General features: G+C 40.0%; 1 protein-coding gene across 1 annotated transcript; it reads left to right on the forward strand.

The window, feature by feature from the left end:
• The first annotated feature begins 630 nt into the window (after positions 1–630).
• Positions 631–17,894, forward strand: LOC111871232 (regucalcin). Its single transcript, XM_023864189.2, has 6 exons — positions 631–748; positions 7,153–7,322; positions 10,809–11,042; positions 12,770–12,985; positions 14,083–14,195; positions 16,133–17,894. Exons 1-6 carry the CDS (start codon positions 684–686, stop codon positions 16,370–16,372), a joined length of 1,038 nt encoding a protein of 345 aa, XP_023719957.1. The 5' UTR covers positions 631–683; the 3' UTR covers positions 16,373–17,894.
• The last annotated feature ends 1,564 nt before the right edge of the window (positions 17,895–19,458 follow it).

Here is a 19,458-nt window from a genome sequence, read left to right on the forward strand (position 1 = left end):
TAGTACCGGGGCCTCTTCTCCCAAGGGTAAAACGGCCGGGGCGTGAAGCTGACCACTCACCTACAGCTAGTGCAGAGGTCAAGAAAATGTAGATTTATACATCTACTCCCCCATACGCCTTCGTGGCGTAGTGCTTAATTAGATAAGCACATGGACAACTTTACCTCACTTTGCTCATAGTTCAAGCTCATTACAAAAACTACGTTTCGGAAATTAATTCTACCTCCATCTTCTGGTGAAGAGAGAGAATATGAAAGTAAATCAGCACGGTACAGCTACCTTCAAAACGTGGTGTGCCAAAGAGCACAATAAAGCAGGGTTATTTTCGTATCCTGTTGACATGAAGACTGGAAAATAATTTCGGAAACGTAGCGGTTTCAATGAATTGGAATGATGGACGAAATAAAGAAAGAAAATACGATCTTAAATCAAAGTCCAAAACTGATATGTATGTGAAGAGTGGGAAGAACTGTATTTTTGAGGGACTTAACAATGTATTGCGAGAACTCTGGCTTAATTTGGCACAAGCCATACGAAGGACATCCCTGATAGTAATTACGCAGGTGTTTTTTTTCTGGCAGTTCACACTTGAGCAAACAAGTTCGCATTCTATATAAGGCGACGGACAGCCTGGCTTACTGCAATTGTGACTAGCTCAAGTTACGTGGAGGAGTTCCCGAACAATGGCGGTCTCCAATGCAGCTTTCCGGTTCGCTGCCGGGCTTCTCACGTTTCTGGTCTCCGGCGGGTATGTAGGATTTCAGAATATGAAAGTGCTTGAACAGACGAGGAACTTGGTCCGCCATTCTAATGGAGAAACCTCGACCTGAGATAGAGGAAACAACAGGGAATTTGAGGTTTTGGGGGCAGTGACTGTGCCTTGGATGTGACATCGTGCATTATGATAGTTTTTAATGACTTTTTTGACGGTCACGTAGCCTGCATTCTCAAAGTTCTATTTCTAGCAGGCAACGTTGGTAGACATCTGCCACAGTACATGAAATTTAATACCAGAAGACAGTAATTTTAAAGTAGCAGGGAAATTAAGAAAAATTCTTAAAGAGAAACATTTTAACTTGTACGTTTTGCGCAGAATTTTTAGGATGATGAACTCAAAAAGGAAGGTCATGTCTGTCAGTCTATCTGTGACCTAGTACCTAATATGGAAGCCCAAACTTCTAGATTTTCTTAAAATTAGATACGGGAAACTTCAGTAAAAACTGTCGGGCAATTCCAATTCTCTACCATACTGCTTCACAACAAAGCCTAGCTTATATGAGACCAGAAATGGACTCTTCAATATAAACCTTAAACTACTCCATGAATTTTGTTGGAACTCGATAAGGGAAACTTCCATCAAAAGTTGTCGGAGGCTTCGACATTCAGCCACACTGAGCCAAAAAAAAAAAAAATGTATATTATTTCTTAGTGAAAACCACCATAAAACAACAACCAATAACACGTGTAAGTATCTCTAGGAGATACTTTTGTTAAATGTTTCGGCCTTCAAAAGGCCATCATCAGGCAAATACATTAAACTTTTCGTTATTGAATTCCATGTCAAATACAGGATACAGTGCTAAACTTCCAAGTGTTTACAATAGTATAAAATGTTAAGAGTAAATATAAAATATAATATACAATAAAAGTTGAAGTCTTAAATAACCCGTTACATAGTCAAAAGTATAGTTAAAAGTTGTATATGTGATGGTATTTGGAAGCTGGCAGTTGTAATCATAATGTATGTAATGCTTATACGGACATATATACACAATGGCTGATGCGGTGTTCGGAGACCCGTTGTTATGCTGTATGTTATTATTCAATATTTGATACCTGGAAATAATATACCACTGGTAACTATTATTGAATTACTTAGTGATTGTATATGGTATTGAGTGAATTATTATAGTTATGTAGTTTACTTACTACGAGTATTTGACGGGCGACTCCGTTGTATAAATGTCCGATTTGATGGAGAGATAGATTACAACTGATTTGGGACGTATGTCTTTATGGAATGTTGTGTGGGTGAGGGGTGGGTGGTGTGGTGGATGTGGGATGGGGGTAAGGTAGTGTTTATATTTGGTGGGTAATGGTTTCTTCATTGTTTTTGTTGCTGTGTGAAAGCGGATTCATGCGATTGACGAGGAAATTTATTGCGGCTCTTTTATGTTCATGAAGCCATTATTAGAAAAATACTTAATAATAATATTTACCCCAAAATACCATACAGCAAATATCCAAACCCTCTGTAAAGAATAATACGCACAAGAAAGTTTGAACCAACTTTACCTTTTTCGGACCCTAAACTAGAACAATTAGTAAATTACAAGAATACTGAAGTTGGTATCTCATTTATAACTAGGAACAATAGCAATCACTTATTAAGAATATATGAAGATACGAATGATAAGTTTAACAAGTGATGTTTACCAATTACATTCTCCAAAATGTCCACAGAAATATATAGGACAAACTGGACGTACATTCAAAATTAATTTTAAAGAACACATAAGGGACATAAAGAACGCTGGAAAAAATTCCAAATTCGCCCAGCGCATAGTAGACACTATCCACGAATATCGAACAATAGATCAAACTATGGATATTTTGTACATCGAAAAGAAAGGACGAATCTTAGATACCCATGAAAAATTTCATATACAGTAGAACTTGGTTATAACGTCATCAAAGGGACCTAAAAATAGTGTCGTTATAAACGAATGTCGTTGTAACCGAAATGGGCACTTCCACAGTAGCCTTATGTTAGTCACGTAAAAATCTACCAAAAACCGAGTTAAAATGTTGCATTTTTTAGTGAAATACGTAGTTAAGTACAGACTAACGTAACATTAACGTGGAATTGCCCAAATGTGTAATATCAAAGGCATATTACAGCGCTTTTCACTGACAATACACACCGCACTAATACTGTATATTAAAGGTAGGCCTACTCACCAAATTACAGTAGATTACATCAATTGTTGTGCCTTACTGTACCTAGATACGAGTACAGTAATCAGTTATCTTCATCTGTTTCCTGTTACTTGCCCAGTACACACTTTCTAAATTACGTTCAATGTCCATATCAGAGAAATTCAGGAATGAAAATGACGTTACATACGAGGTTGATGCATTTGTGCATGTCGTACTAAGCAAGGTATAAAAACAGTTGCTTTATGAGGAATTAGTTCGTACCATTGAATATTTTACGCAATAGACAAGGTGTCCCAGAAACCGTTGTTGCTATAACCAAGTTTTACTGTATATGAAATCAACAAGCAAAATATCCAGTTGAACGACAATTTTACTGAAACATTTAATCCAATATTCGACATAATAATTGCAACCTACCAAATATAAACACTAACTTAACCCCATCCCAAATCCACCACACCACCCCCCTCACCCACACAACATTCCATAACGACATACGTCCCAAATCAGTTGTAATCTATCTCTCCGTCAAATTGGACATTCACACAACGGAGTCACCCGTTAAATAGTAAGTAAACTACATAACCATAATAATTCACTCAATACCATATACAATCACTAAGCAATTCAATAATAGTTACCAGTGGTATATTATTTCCAGGTATCAAATATTAAATAATAACATATAACATAACAACGGGTCTCCGAACACCGCATCAGCCATTGTGTATACAGGGTGTTTCACGACTTTAGGGCATAACTGCAGGAGGTGATTTCCTAAGTTTTTGTGATAAAAAAGTTAATATAAACATGTGTCCGATTTTGGACGGTTACGGAGTTATGACCGTTTTTTCATTCCCGTACACGCCCTCGTGTGAACCGCGTCTGTCAGCTGGCGGGTCGCTATCTTTAGCTAGCTACAGACAGAGCGTTCTCGTTATCTGGACACTTGAGAGCTACGTAAGGCGGGGTGGATTGGTATGTCCGGCGCGGTTCACAACCGAGCGGCAGCCTGTGTTGCGGCCGGCAGTGGCATTTTCGAAAATCAGCTTTAAGCACCAATAAATTCAAATTAAAGGTGATTTCACGAAGTTAACTTTACAGTCATACTTTAAATGTATCATGTATTATGCTGGTTTATTATTTTGTTCCGTTTATTGTCAGTAATCGTTACCTTCTATTCTGAGTTTAAAACGGTCATAACTCTGTAACCGTCCAAAATCGGACACATGTTTATATGAACTTTTTTGATCACAAAGACCTAGGAAATCACCTCCTGCAGTTATGCCCTAAAGTCGTGAAACACCCTGTATATGTCCGTATAAGCATTACATATGCTCGTATTACTATTACAACTGCCAACTTCAAAATACCATCACATATACAACTTTTAACTATACTTTTGACTATGTAACGAGTTATTTAAGACTTCAACTTTTATTGTAATTTATATTATATTCACTCATATCATTTTATACCATTGTATACACTTGGAAGTTTAGCACTGTATCCTATATTTGACATGCAATTCAATAACGAAAAGTTTAATGTATTTGCCTGATGATGGCCTTTTGAAGGCCGAAACATGTAGCAAAAGTATCTCCTAGAGCTACCTACACGTATTATTGTCTGTTGTTTTATGGCGGTTTTCAGTAAGAAATAATATATGATACACAACAGGATTCATAACTGAAAATTAAAGAAACAATAAAATATAGTTTACTTAAAGCCGTACATGTATTTCTGCTTGTATCCCATAAGGAGATTAACAGATTTTGCTGAAATTCGATATTGAAGGCTCACTAATCTTTAGGAAATCACAATTTTTAGGCATACTGATCTAGTGTAGAGCGTAGTTTACGTAAGGAAACAGTCTTCCCCGTGTACATCGCCGTGTAGTTTGACAGATGGGTACCAACGTTTCAAGGTAATATGATGCCTATTTCTTCAGGGTAGAAGACCATCGTGACAGTCTCAAATCTCATGAAATGATAGTCTTTTTAAAAAATGCGTAGAACTGACTCATGATGCGGATATGTGACGCCGTGTAGTCTGGTAGACATTCCTGAGAGTCTTCAATAAACTTCTACCGGACAATACGTCACGTTCCAGAATATAAATTTCGCAATCTTTATAGCAACTGCCATGATAACTCAGATTCCATTCGTACATGACAAGTAGTTTCCAGTCCGAAAATCGAACCCGGTATTTCTCAAATTAGAAGTAAGAGGCATTGATAGTCTGGTTGTTTTTATTAGCTCTCCAATTAACAAACAGTGTGTGAAATTACGATACTATGGGGTGTGACGCCATGGAATTTTGTAGTCAGTATCAGCAGACTGCCTTATATTCAAGTCCATACAGGTGAAGGCAGCAGATTTTTTCGAAACGTTGGTATCTATCTAAAAATCTGTACGGCTTCGCATACCAGAAGACAGTGACCTCAGAATTTACCTCTGTAAGTATTTCACATCTCAAACAGTATCCGACTTGGTTGGGGCGTGGGAGGGAATGTGCAATAAATCCATTAACATAGACAATGTCTCGTGTTATAAAGAATCATACAGGAAGATGGAATTATTTACTTCTGGGATGTGACGCCGTGTAGTCCAATAGTAAATATCAACATTTTGGAGAAACCCTCTGTCTCCATCTTCGACCCTGCTGTACCGTGAAAATGGGGATAGCAGGTCACTGAAAAGTTTGGTTCTCTTCTTTCAGACTACACGGCTTCATGCCCCAGAAGATAGCTGTAATATTAACTTCTGCAGTAACTTCTAACCTCACACATAGAAATTTGTCACTTGACTCTGCCAGGACTGGGAATGGGGGCAGAGTTTGATAGATGGGGTCTATTTATTTTTCGGTTTTTAGGTTATCACCCCGACGTACACAGAGGTACATAGCAGTACATTAGCGGTACATATATAGTTCAGAGCGCTATATATTGAAGAAGCTATTCCGATGCATTGTGACATCATAGCTATTGTTCCCAACAATACACGAGTCAACACTGTAACAATTGACCTGTATTTTACTCGTATAACATGTGCTGGTCGTTCCTCCGTTGTTCTCTACTGGGTTGGAATGCCCACCTAGTTCCGAAGGGCCATTTCGATCCCTCGAAGCAGCACATTATGAAATATGTATGTACGCAAACCTTGATATTAAATACGGAATAATTCAGCGCATCGAACAGAAGGCAAAAGTAAGTCCGAGCTCGAACCGGCCAGTAGTGTACAGGCGAGGCAGGCGAGGCTGAGTGATGCTACAGACGATGCCGTAAGTACATGTTTTAAAACTTGCGTGACGTATGACACGAGTGCGACCAAGGACGACTCATGATTAAATGGCGACACAGACGATCAGAAATTAGCCCTCCCTCTCCACAGTTAAAAATTGATAATCTTTGACAAAAGTTCCTTAAGATTAACAACAAAGCAAAATTTCCAGATACTGACGAAAGCTATAATTTGTGTACTTCCTAAAACACGTTTATTCGCATTATTCTATAACATGTCTGGTTGGGTATCTGAGGTTATTCAAGAACGATTTTAGTAGCTACACCGTATGGTGTCATGTGGATAGATGACAGATATATGATGAACTGGAAATAATTAGGAAAGAATCATTCTTGGTCTCATGGAAGCACCATCTTCGAATTCGCTTGGCGGTGATGACGTAAACCACTAAATATCTCAGTCATGACAGGCGGTATCCCGGCTGAGATTCGAACAGAACACCCCCCAGAACAAAATTAGAGCTTTAATGCTACGCTAAATCCCGAAAGTATTAAATTGCTGTCAAACGATATTCAAGATATGGACAAGACAGCAGCAGAAATTCTGGTTTGACAAAAGGTAAAATGAAAGGGAAGCTGTAAAATGGGCCACCACTAAAATCGTGCCAACCCTGACGGCCGTTTCATTCATCTGCGTGATCAAACTGTTCACAGTAAGCAGTAATATTTAAATATTTTTAATGTTGTCGAGGAATAATTTCTTTCCCATTCACTGACATACATACATTTCCAGTTGTGAGAAATCCGTCTTCAGACTGCTAATCAGTATCATTACCAATGTTCAGGGAATTTCTTGACCAGGTGAGCGACTTCAGCTTCTCACGAATGACTACGTTCCATGAAGTCAATCATTTGGTCTGAGAAATAATCTGATTTAGTTCTTCACGTAATCGGTTATGTTTGTTTTGCAGTTTCCGCGCTTGGGCCGAACCCACTGTGACCGCAGTAACTGAGCCCGTCGTGCATGGTGAGGGCCCCCACTGGGATGCAGAAACTGGTGTTCTGTTCTTTGTCGACATTGACCAGCAACGCGTCAATAAATATGATCCAGCTACCAACAAAGTGACATACGCACAGTTTGGTGAGTCTGCGCACACAGAGTTTCTAACCTCACATCTCATACAGAGTGGCGCATGAAATAACACAATCTTTATTTCAATTACAACACCAGAAACTAACACATAAAAGGAAAGATCATTGCATTGAGATTTATCCTCTGTGAATCAAGTGTTCAGTATGACCACCGTTACGTCTGGCAACTTTTTCAGCGCGAACTGTGACGTTACTGATTACTCGGCGGCATATATCCTCGGTTATCTCGCTGCAGGCCTGAATGATTAGTGATTTCAATTCCATTACTATTTGCGGGTTTTTTTGGAAAGATCTTTTCCTTAAGGAATCCCCAAAGAAAGTAGTCACGTGGGTTTAAATAAGGACTATTCGGGGGCCAGTTCTATCCACGTGCTTCCCTCTATGATATTCTACCAGTCTCTATACCCTACCGATACTGGTGCTTACCATCAGTCCCGACCAAGCCAGCGAGTTTGGCCTCTACTGGCTTGGCGGTATCTATAATGCTTCCCCCATCTATCAGAGGCGTTAGAGACTACTGTTAGGCGGGAAATGTCCTTGAATTTGGCTCAGTGATCTCCTTAGGAGATATGAGGTTCTTTTACGTGCCGTAAAGCTACGACACGGGACCCACGGCTTAAAGTCCCTCCCGGAGGACTTGTTCCCTGAATTTTTCCGCCCTTAAAAATTCCACGACCTCCGTGTAGGAGAGTAAGACAAAGAAGAAGGGGGGAATGAAGAGAACGAAATGTTGTAGGAAAAGGGGTGGAGGAAAAGGAGGCAATGATGAAACAGGAAGAGAAGGCTGAGGAAAGATGAATATGGGAGAAGCGAAGAAAGAGGAAGATGAGATGGCAAATGAAGTGAATAAGGAGAAAAGAAAGAGGATGAGTTGAAGTTGAGGAGAGAAGAAGAAAAAGAGGAGGAGGAAGAGGAGATGGGAATGGAACAGAAAAGGAGGTAAGGTGAAAGTTGTCCATATGCTTCACTAATTAAGAATTGCGCCAAGAAGACATGTGAGGGAGTGGATGTATAGATCCACGTATTCTTGACCTCGTCAAGCTGAGTGGTCAGCTTCACCCCTCGGGAGACTCAATGAACCGGGGGCTGTTTGAACCCCAGAATCGGGCTGGACGACTGAGAGTGGAGAAAAATCTTGCCCCTACCGCAATTCGAACTCTAACCTCGGGGCCGTCCAGCCCGTAGCCGGTCGTCAGCGAACGCGCAATCGCGGCTCACCAGAGAAGAGCAGAGTAAAAGAGAACGAACAAGAAAGAAGAGTAAAAGATAAAGGAAAGAGATAACAGAATAGAAGGAAAGGAATTAGAATGAAGAGGGAAAGAGAAGGTTCGTTCCCAGTGCCTAAGACAGGCCTAATCACACGGTTGGTTCAGCTACGAATGTTGTGTAGCACCGAACGTTGCGAAGGGGCAATAACTTTCGTTGAAAATGAAAGGTTTTGGAAGCGGGGGGGGGGGGGCATACGTGGCATATTTTGAGGCATTATCTGGAATCCTGCTGAAAGAACTGAGGAATACTACAAAAGAACTGATCATCACATTAAAGGTTAGCGCTTGAGTGAAACTTCTCGAGGTTTTATTCGATGGCTTTGCGAGGTGTTCCCGAAGTTGGCCGCAATTGTTCTGAATTCCCCCAATAATATCCCACCAACAGAACAATTACTTACAGGAAGGAAGGTAACATATTGTATACTTGTTGACAAGTTCTCCGCTTAGAATTTTCTAATTAAATCTTCAGTTTTGAGATTACTTTTATGATTCTGCAATTCTACTTCAATAATCTAAAATACGAAAAACTTCTCGGACATAAATCACAAATAGATTTATTTGCGGCTTATTCACCGCCGACCCCAGAAGCTTCGACCTAATAGAGCTGAATGATGAATTGGAATGCGCGTGGAAGAAAGCATTGTGACCTATTTGAATTTACTTTCCTCATTCGCCTGGAGGGACTGAAAAGAAGAAAAAAAAAACACGAAACTCTGAGTCATGATGGTTAGTGTCAAGGCCGAGATTCGAGCCGTTCGCGTCTGGGATACAAGTCACAAACTTTTCCGCATGACTGAACATGCTCTGTCATAGATCATAAATTTATGGTGAAACCGGAAAGCTTGCTTCTTATAGGTTTGTGTTTTGAAGGAGAAAAAGAAAGAAGGGAAGGAGGTAAAGGTAAGAAAGTGTATACATAACCCCCCCCCAAAAGCGAACTACATTCGTGGTGAGATGTAGAGCTATCAAGCACGACATAATATTAACTTCCTAGGAAAACTCACAGTCATTACCACTGCCAGCACGCATTACTTCTCGTTAATGAAGCACATCGTATCAAAGTAGAGTATTGCTTGTCGGTCACAGCGGAGCAGTTTACAATAACATCACATTTTGCGAAATGTGTAAGAAAGATGATCTTCAAATTACTCTAAGAAAAGCATTTCAAATTTAAACTGTAATGTTCAGACTAGAAAACAATGCAATTCTATGGTTCGGTCGTCGTACTATATGGACTGTAACAGATTTTCTCCCGTTGCTCTCTTTAAAGCATCCGGTACTACAGCCGTCATTCCATATCGGTTAAATGCTTTGCCCTAGAAGAATGAGGAGACTCTCCGTCGAATTTTCAACGGGCATTACACTAATGAGGTGGAATTAAGTAACCGTACTTTTCAAGTTAACTTTGTTTATTTTTCTTGATTCCTATAGCTTTGACTATACAGCATCCAGTGATAGGACAATTAGTGAGTAGTGAATCTAAAATTGTGTGAAATGAAGTAGTTAGGTCTTAGCGTAAAGTAAAATTTCGGCGTTTGCCTTGGGGAAATACTGAAAGCACTATATGTGGCAATGAGTGTAACCGGTCTTTAAAGCGTGATCTGCAGCCAAGGCGTCCCGAAAACGAAGGATGTATGTTACTCACTCGGCCGTGACGTTTCGTCCTTTATTTATAATCGGTTAACATTTAAATAACAATAAATATAATATAATAATATACGGTTCTTTGTCAACTGTATACTCCCGTATAAAATTATTACAGTTCCTCCAAATTTTAACCAGTTCGGTGGACAGCCCTGGCTGCTATATTCACCTTATTTGTTTATGTGGACGCATTTTATTTAATCATCATCTTCATGGTTGAGAAAATGTTTGGGGTGTTCCGTCGTTTTCAAGAGTGTGCAGGTGTAGGAGAATGGCTGTATAGCCCACCTCGGCACTAGATGGAGGTGTGCGGCCAGTTTCACGCTCTGGTCGCTTTGATACCGGGGAAAGGGCCCCATAAACCCGTTAGACAAGAGGTTGTGTGGACTCCAGAGCCGGTCTGGCCCTGTGGAGCAGAGCAAAATCTCTTGCCCTGAAGGCAATCGAAATTATGTCCTTCAGCCCCGTAGACCTTGCTAACCGACTGAGCCAACCAGGATTCCGGGGGCTCGGGTCCATATGTACTCATTTTATTTGTAGAATAAATTCTCTTCTTTTTTCAGTTGGAGGTGGAGTAAGTCTTGTGATACCAGTCAAAGGAACAAGAGCTCAGGAACTACTGACAACTCGTGGTCACGATGTAATAGTTTTCAGCTGGAACCAGGAAAATGCGAGGTTCGACAGTTCAGAGAACAGCAAGAATTTATCAGTGATTGCAAGAGTAGAAACAGATGCAGATAAATCTGGAAACCGTTGGAACGACGGGAAAGCTGACGCCAAGGGCCGTCTGTGGGCAGGTAAGTCACGCGGAGAGAGCCCCCACACAATGCGTTCAAAAGTCCCCATACTACACGTATTTCCAAATATCTTAACAACACATCTGGTGATATTTGAGCCGATTGGAAAATAAATTGTGGAGCGGATATATGTAAATGAAGTCACTGATGTTTTTGGAAAGAATCAAAATCAGAAAGATATTCCATTCCAGTTTGAAGGTTTAACATATTTGCTATTTTCTTTCATATATATATTGCCTGTGGTTCTGTACGGGTGTGAAACTTGGTCTCTGACATTAAGGGAGGAACATATACAGAGGGTGTTTGAGAAAAGGGTGTTGAGGAGGATATTTGGACCGAAGAGGGACGAAGTGACATAAGGCTGGATAAAACGGCATAATGAGGAGCTTCATAACTTGTACTCTTCTCCAAGTATAATTAGAATGATCAAGTTAAGGAGGATGAGGTGGGCAGAGCATGTAGCACGAATGGTGGCGAAAAGGAATGCATATAGGGTATTGGTGAGGAAGCGAGAAGGAAAGAGACCACTGGGAAGACCAAGGCGTAGGCGGGTGGTCAATATTAAAATGGATCTTAGAGAGATAGGATTGGATTGAGCTAGCTCAGGATAGGGGCCACTGGAGAGCTCCTATGAACACGGTAATAAACCTTCGGGTTCCATAAAATGCTGGGAAATTCTTGAGTAGCTGCTCAATTGGCGGCTTCTCAAGAAGGTCTCAGCTCCATTAGCGAGTGATATATATATATATAGCATATACATGTACGAGAAAGTACTGTGGTTATTAAAAATAATCGACGTCAAAATTCTGACAGATTTAAATGTTCAATAACAGGAGACATATTTGATAAGGCTGCCTGAATACGGTCCCATATGCGGACCGAAACATGTAGCAGCTATCAAATAAAACCAGTGTGAGCAGTTCCATTAGGACAAGTCTGTTTTTGTAATACAGACGTTATAAACTAAATTTGTAAATACTCTCTAGCTAAATTTCCTGCACCTAACTATGCAAACTCGCAGTTGCCGCAAAATTAAAATTCCGTCGTCTACGGTGTTTACGAAACGTATTACCTAACATCAATTAATAAATCATTTTCATGACCACTCAAGCTACTTAACACCGCTTAGACTCTGAGTAACTCCTATGAAAGAAACTCACGTAGCAGACCGTCGGCCAAATATTTTCTCGATTCTATCATTTCTTTTTCTGATGTCTTTCGGATGTGTAATTAAAGCTATAACTAAGACACTGGACAATGACCAATATAACAATTTTATAAATATGGGCGGTGGCGAAGTTGACTGAGGCACTATGCTACAGCCGGAAGGTTGCAGGTTCGAGTCTAGATGAGGTTTTTTTTTTTTCAATTTACCTAATCCTTCCAGTCGCACTGTGGCCCTGGGATCCACTCAACTCAAAACAGATATATCACTAATAGAAACTTACCTGGGGTGTAAAGGGCGGCCGGCGCGTAAGGCTGACAACCTTACCGCCATCTGTGAGCCGATTATCTAGAGGAAATTTTGGAGCCTCGACGTGTCACAATCCTATGGGCCTCCACGGCCTGTTACAAGGATAGTTTTACCCTTTTACCTTACTTTCATAATAAGTAAGAAGCACTCACAGATCTAGAGAGGGTCTCCAGAATCACTGTTCGCATCCCTGCTGCCGAAACTAGTTCCTTCACAACATGTAGCTCTCCTGTAACGGTGATTTCTTTTTCAGGCACAATGGGCCCCGAGCCGGTAGTCGGCTCCGTGACACCAGATCAAGGTTCATTCTATCTGCTGCAAGCAGGAAGTGATCCCATAACCGAAATATCGCCAGTGAGCATTTCCAACGGTCTGGCATGGAGCGAAGATAACACTCAGTTGTATTACATCGATACAGCTACTGGCCAAGTCGACGTCTTCGATTTCGATCTGGAGAGGGCCAAGATCGGTGAGCATTACTGCTATGGGCAGACAGGGAGCATATTCGGCATGAAAGTAGTCTGTGTGAATCATCTCTGAGGGCGATTCATCGTCTGGTAGTGACGTAAACCCCTACGCCATCGTTTAAAGATTACTAACAGTAGCCATTCTGGTCCGTCACACTATTCAACATTAAGTGAACGACAACACCGTCGAGTGCGACCAGTCTGATGTAATTATACAGAAATCTTTACATGGCCACCATCAGAAGGCGCTTAAGGCGAGAGGAACAGCTTTACAGTTATGAAGATCAACTGCTCATCAGTTCTATCCAGTAGAGTCGATCACGGTGGCCGTGCGGTCTAAGGCATGAACCGTCTCCTCCTGCTCGAGCACTGGGATCTTGAGTTTGAATCCCAATCGAGGCATGGATGTCTGTGTGCGATTATTCTGTGTTGGTGTTGTTCTGTGTGTAGGTAGTGGCCTTGCGATGGCTGATCCCCCGTCAAAGGAATCCTACCGACTGTGTATATGATTAAGAAACTGAAAAAGGGGCCAGTGTCCAAAGGGCTATAGAGTCATAGAGAGAGAGAGATTTAATTAATTACATTTACAATTACAGTAAAAACGGAATTTATTCAGGACACTAATGTTAAAGCGCAAAGCTCTTAATGTTTTAAAATAGTTTGCATTTAAGTGTGCGCCGCGATAGAGTAGTCGGTATAGCGACTGACTACGGACTGGACAATCGAGGGGTCGGATTTCGAGTCCCGGTAAGGTCAAAACTTTTCCATTCTCCACGTCCTTTAGACGGGTTCTGGGACCCACCCAGCCTCCTATCTAATGGGAACCGGGGGCTATATCCCCGGGGTAAAGTGGCCGGGACGTGAAGCTGACCAGTCACCTCCAGATAGTGCCGAGGTCAAAGAAAATGTGGATCTGTACATCCATCCCCCCATACGTCTTCACAGCGTAATGCTTAACTAGTTAAACAAAGGGTCAGCTTTGCCTTTTAATATTATGTTCGATATGTAATCGATATATTTGGGCTTCGAGTAAAAATGTGTTAGACATAATGAATTCAAATAAGTTAACTGATGTCTGATTACACGTATGTATTTGCAGCTAACAGGAGGAAAGTTTTCAATCTTGCCGAAAATGGCGTCAAAGGGCACCCAGACGGCATGACGATTGATTCTGAAGGAAATTTATGGATTGCTGCTTTCGACGGCAGCCAGGTTTGTACATTTCTCGCAGTTAGCCTACGCATGCGTGAAACGTGATCTGAAATATGTGTTACTAATTTCCACCGAACTATGTCCCTATAATGCTGGGGTCTCCAAACTTTTCGAACCGCGGGCCACATTAGGTAATTCAGTACTTTCAACGGGCCGGATAAAATGAGAAATTAATAACTCTAGGTATATGAGTTTTATTGAAAGCACAGAATTTCCTAAACTAAATACAAAATACGTGAGAATAAAAGATCGTATATTAATGACAACAGAAAGTAGCAGCAAATGCTCATATTTTCATCACAAATTATATTAAAACAATTAATGTGAATGATGGAACTCTTTTTGCATTCTTAAATCTGATTGAGGTTCAAATTTTGAAACGCTAATCACAAGTAGCGACTTTAAATGCTCATCGGATAAATTTGCCCTGTATTTCGACTTGATGTACTTCATCTGGGAAAAGGTTTGTTCACACAGTTATGTCGTCCCAAAAATGGAGATAAATTTACAAGCAAATTTCTTTAAATTTGGAAATTGCTCAGAGTTCAGAAATTTATAAAATTCAATCAAATTTCCTTCCTTGCGTTTGTCTTTAATATGATAATTTTCCTGAAGTTCAATAATTTCCATTTGAATTTGACATCTGCAGAATCACAATCAAACGGATTTTGAAACAATCTAATTTCCTGAGTAGTGGAATCAAAATCAGCAATTCGCTTCCGAAATTGTTCTTTCAAATCTAATATGACTAAATTTGCAAACGAGGAAGAAAATTCTGCTTCACCCTTTTAAGAACAAAGTTACAATTTTTCGCTTGTCTTTCCAGAAGTATCAACTTTGCTCTGAATGCTTTGATAAATGCAAATAAACCACAGACTAAATTATTTTCACCCTGCAACTTTAAATTCAAATGGTTCATATTGTTCACGAGATCAGCAAAACTGCTAATTTCCAAAGCAACTTGGTATCTGATAAAAGTGGTTCGTGATGGTTTTTCTCGGTAAGAAATATATCAATTTCATTCCTGAGCTGAAAGAAGCGCGAAAGAACCTTTCCACAGCTAAGCCATCGAACTGCAGTATAATATGTCAGGTCAATAAGCTCGGAATCACATTTACCAGTATTCACTGGAAAATTAGTTTAACTGGCGCATTTCTGCACAATTCTTTCTAGGGCCGGATGTGGCCCGCGGACCGTAGTTTGGATACCCTTGTTATAATGCATAGAGATGTTTAATTTTCACTTTTCCATTATAAATGTTCACTAATTCGTTAATTTAATATATAATAGGATAGGGCAGATTCTAACTTGTACTGAAAGATCTTCAAACAATTCTTAGGGTCACAAAGTGGTGGTAGTGAGTGAGAGAATTTTATTATTTGAAGGCAAATGATTGAAAGATTACGTATCACTTACTAATGTCTGCTGGCATGTCACTGGGTAGGCTAAACCTGTAAATCTCGCAAATACACGTACAGCTGCATATAAACCTACCTAGTAATAAGACCCAGAACCAAAAATAACTGTGTTCGCGAGGGCCAGCAGCAATTTATCCGAACCAAACAGGTACGACACTCTCCATTGTGGAACCATTGACAATGTTTTAGTTGGAAATACAAAACAAGTCCTCGAACTTCATAAAATTTTAATGGGTTTAAAATGTTACGTCGCACAAGCGGTGATCCGGAGTAGCCCACCCTCAGAAGAGGTTCCGCGATGCCGAGAGTGTGAAACTGTAGACAAGCAACACATTACAGTAACATATTTTTAAGTATTTTAATTTATTTTCTATTTTTAAAACATTAAGCTTTTTTTTAAAGATTTTACATGATGAAGAAAATGGCGGATATAACGACATAGGAAGGGCTCACATCTCGGGCCCTGAGGGAACACATGGAAGTCAGGAGATTAAACATAGTGCCATTATTCTTTTGCAGGTTATCAACGTGGACCCTGACTCGGGTGAACTGATACGCAGTGTGCCAATCCCGGCCAGCCGAGTCACATCTGTTACGTTCGGAGGCCCCAATTTGGACATCCTGTACGTAACTACGTCCCGACTAGGTCTTTCCGAGGTGGAACAGGAGCAGCAGCCATTGGCAGGCTCTGTGTTCGCTGTCACTGGTCTGGGGGTATCCGCCCTGGCACCCGCCAACAACGTTATTCCTCCCGTCTAGATTAACAATTTGTGTTCGGAATTGCTGTGAGCAGTACTATAGAACGATTTTACTACACCGTTCAGCGTGACTCAAATGTTTCGGTCAATTAATGACAATCTTCAGAAGGCAAATAATAACACGTTAAATAAATCATAGTTCATCAAGTTCAAAGTTGTTCGAAGATTTTAATCATGCTAAAATGTGGGGAGCTAAAATATTAATAAAATTCTTAAAATGTAAAATCTTAAACCGCTAAGGTTCATATCTTCGTGCCCCTTCTATCAACGGGAGATTGGCTAGATTGCCACCTTTGCAGGTCTGGGTAGTGTTTTTTCTTCTTATATAGTTGGTTAAGAGTCTGTAGTTGATGTTGAGCTTCTCCTTTCCTTGTTTGTTGAGGCACTGTGCCTCAGCAAACACACAAACAAGTAAAATAATTCTATAATATTGACTAGTGTGACAGCCCAGAATGAATAAAGTTAAACTTTTTTTGAGCAAATTTCTCTGCAGGTGGAGCCGACAGTTTTATGTGGTTTCTAGTGAAAGCTACATTACTGATCTTACTTTCAAGTCGTTAGAGGGACAGCCTGCGCGTACATTTCCCCGCTGAGTTAGTCACGCAACCAACTCCACTATAGAAGGATTAAAATGAACTAAACTGGAGAACGCCTAATAAGCCGTATTATCCTCCAACTAAGAGAAACCGATGCAAATAGAGATAGAACCTTGATTGTTCTTATTTACGGAAACACTGAGCATCAAAGTACCAAGCATAAGGGTTAGTTTACGAACATTAAGACGATGTTTTAATTTGCACAGAAAAGTGGGTAAGCTTTAGTAATTTTATTGTCATATTTTCGTTGGACGATAACAGGTCTAAACGTGAGGAATTATCTAACAAGGGAATCGAAATATTATATAGATTCTGAAATTTAGTTCAAAGAAGCTGAAAAATTAAAATTGTTAAAAAGAAAGAAAATCCTTTCGTCATAATCCTCTGTCATAATAGTCAAATTTGAGCACCGAAACAACATGGCAACGTGACAAAATAAAATTTGAAATGCAAGATGGAAGGCAGGGCGCAATGTTGCCCACAAAAACAATATTTTGGAAACGCTCAAAACTGAGCCTTTAGAAGAAGAATTCCATGCATATATACTATAACCGGTTTCAACATGTCTTTCGAACGAAGGACTGCATCACTGTGAGACAGCTCCTGAACTCGTGTCCAGCTGGAAGACGTCGTGAGGGCCTGGATCGTTACAAACTGCCCTTAGATGGTCTAACCTTGCAGTCAAATTGAAGTAATTAAGTGAACTATTGACACAATATAACGTAACTTTTATCAGAAACCGCATGTTAAACAGTTTTCTTTACTTTGTTTTATTGATTATAGTAATTATCGTAATTAGTAATTCGTATATATTTCTTATTGTAGTATTTAAAATTGTATAATCAGTGCTAGAGCTAAATAGCTACGAGCATAATCTGAAAATGTAAGCCACTAATGCGTTTTCCTTAGTAAACACTTCATACTGTATTGAATGTTGTTTGTTTATTCCCGCGTGTGCTTTATGAACAGACAAATGAAATAATCATACAAATTGGATATTCAATTTTGGATATCGAAACATTTCATAGTATAATCTAATTTGATTTTCCCTGTGAGAAAACGCATAAGAATGAATATAAAAGTAAAGTAAGTAAAGGTATACCTGTAACAGGCCGTGGAGGTCCATACAGCCCCTAGTACCCTTTCCATAGGAGACTGGGTGGGCCCCAGGGCCGATCTAGATGACCTGAAGCAGAGAAAAAGTATCTTGCTCCTGTCAGAAATCGAATCCCAGTCCCTCGTTAGTCCAACTCAGCCTATCCATTGAGCTATCCATTCGAATGGAATAAGAAGCACAGATATTATGTTTATGGACATTATCCATCGTCCTGATTTTAATTAAAATCTCAATGTTTCGAGACCTGATTATCCCTGTAAACCTACTCAGTTGGGCCCAGTAGATAGAACTAGTCCCTATCTCTGGACACTTGTACCAACACAAGATAAGGTAAACAAGCCAAATCCAGCACAAATCGTCTGCGAGAGCTAAGACAAAATATTAAAATAAGAATGCTTTCCTTCTGAACAATGGAACGAAAGAAATTTTCGAAAAAATTAATAATTACGTACAGTATGTAGACAAATAATGAGAATCTCCTAATAGGCACGAGTAGTTATAATAATAATAATAATAATAATAATAACAACAACAACAACAACAACAACAACAAAAACAATAATTGGTAAAAGAGCACTTTGTGAGCCATTCTCTTCCATAGATGATTCTGCCAGAATTGCTCCGGGTTTCATTTCTTCGGATTTCACAACAATATTTTTTCTACAGAGCAAGATTTTCAGTCCTGCGTCGAACTCCCAAAACCGGAGGACCATGTCACTATACTTACGTCCCCCATTGACAGGGTAGCCCAGTAATACCTCCAGGCACCGTTCCTTTTCGTCGCCTTCTACGTCTCCCAGGGCTACGGTGGAGGTATACTAACCGGCCTCCATACAAGCTAAATAGACGACATTTAATAAACCGGAGTACATGATAACGGTACAGATGCAGGCGATGACTTAGCAAATTCTAGTTATTTCCACAATAAGCACGAGATATGTCGTGTAAAACAGGCAGCTTAATATGTCTAGTATAAGAATTAGTACTTATTATGATCTCTAATTCAGCATATTGTAAAGAATATGACCATTCCTAGGCAACGGTTCGGTAAGCACCCCCTAAAATTCAGAATAGGGGAGCCAGATCAGATGTCCATCACTGAACAACAGTTCGGTAATCACATTCTCGCTCCAACGGATAGGCTGGTAAAGGTCAAAGCGTTGCCATGAATTGACACGCGTTTTTTCGGCAAAGAATATGAACAAAGACACATCCCTATGATAACGGGAGAATGGTAACTAACTGTTCGAGGTGGTGGTCTCTATTTGGTTCTCCCGAAGTTCTAAAAGAGACTTAATTCGTAAGTCAAGAGAACAAGGAGAACACCCATCTTCTCGTCAGAGAGGTTACATAAGGACTATTACCGCAAAAGTT

The sequence above is a fragment of the Cryptotermes secundus genome, unplaced genomic scaffold (assembly GCF_002891405.2).
Source record: "Cryptotermes secundus unplaced genomic scaffold, Csec_1.0 scaffold649, whole genome shotgun sequence".
Taxonomy (NCBI): domain Eukaryota; kingdom Metazoa; phylum Arthropoda; class Insecta; order Blattodea; family Kalotermitidae; genus Cryptotermes; species Cryptotermes secundus.

Excerpts from the sequence above, each read along its gene's own strand:
- LOC111871232 (XM_023864189.2), top strand. The coding sequence starts at position 684 with ATGGCGGTCTCCAATGCAGCTTTCCGGTTCGCTGCCGGGCTTCTCACG. Across the intron at positions 7,323-10,808 it reads AGTGACATACGCACAGTTTG|TTGGAGGTGGAGTAAGTCTT; the intron begins GTGAGTCTGCGC and ends TTCTTTTTTCAG. Across the intron at positions 12,986-14,082 it reads TCTGGAGAGGGCCAAGATCG|CTAACAGGAGGAAAGTTTTC; the intron begins GTGAGCATTACT and ends ATGTATTTGCAG.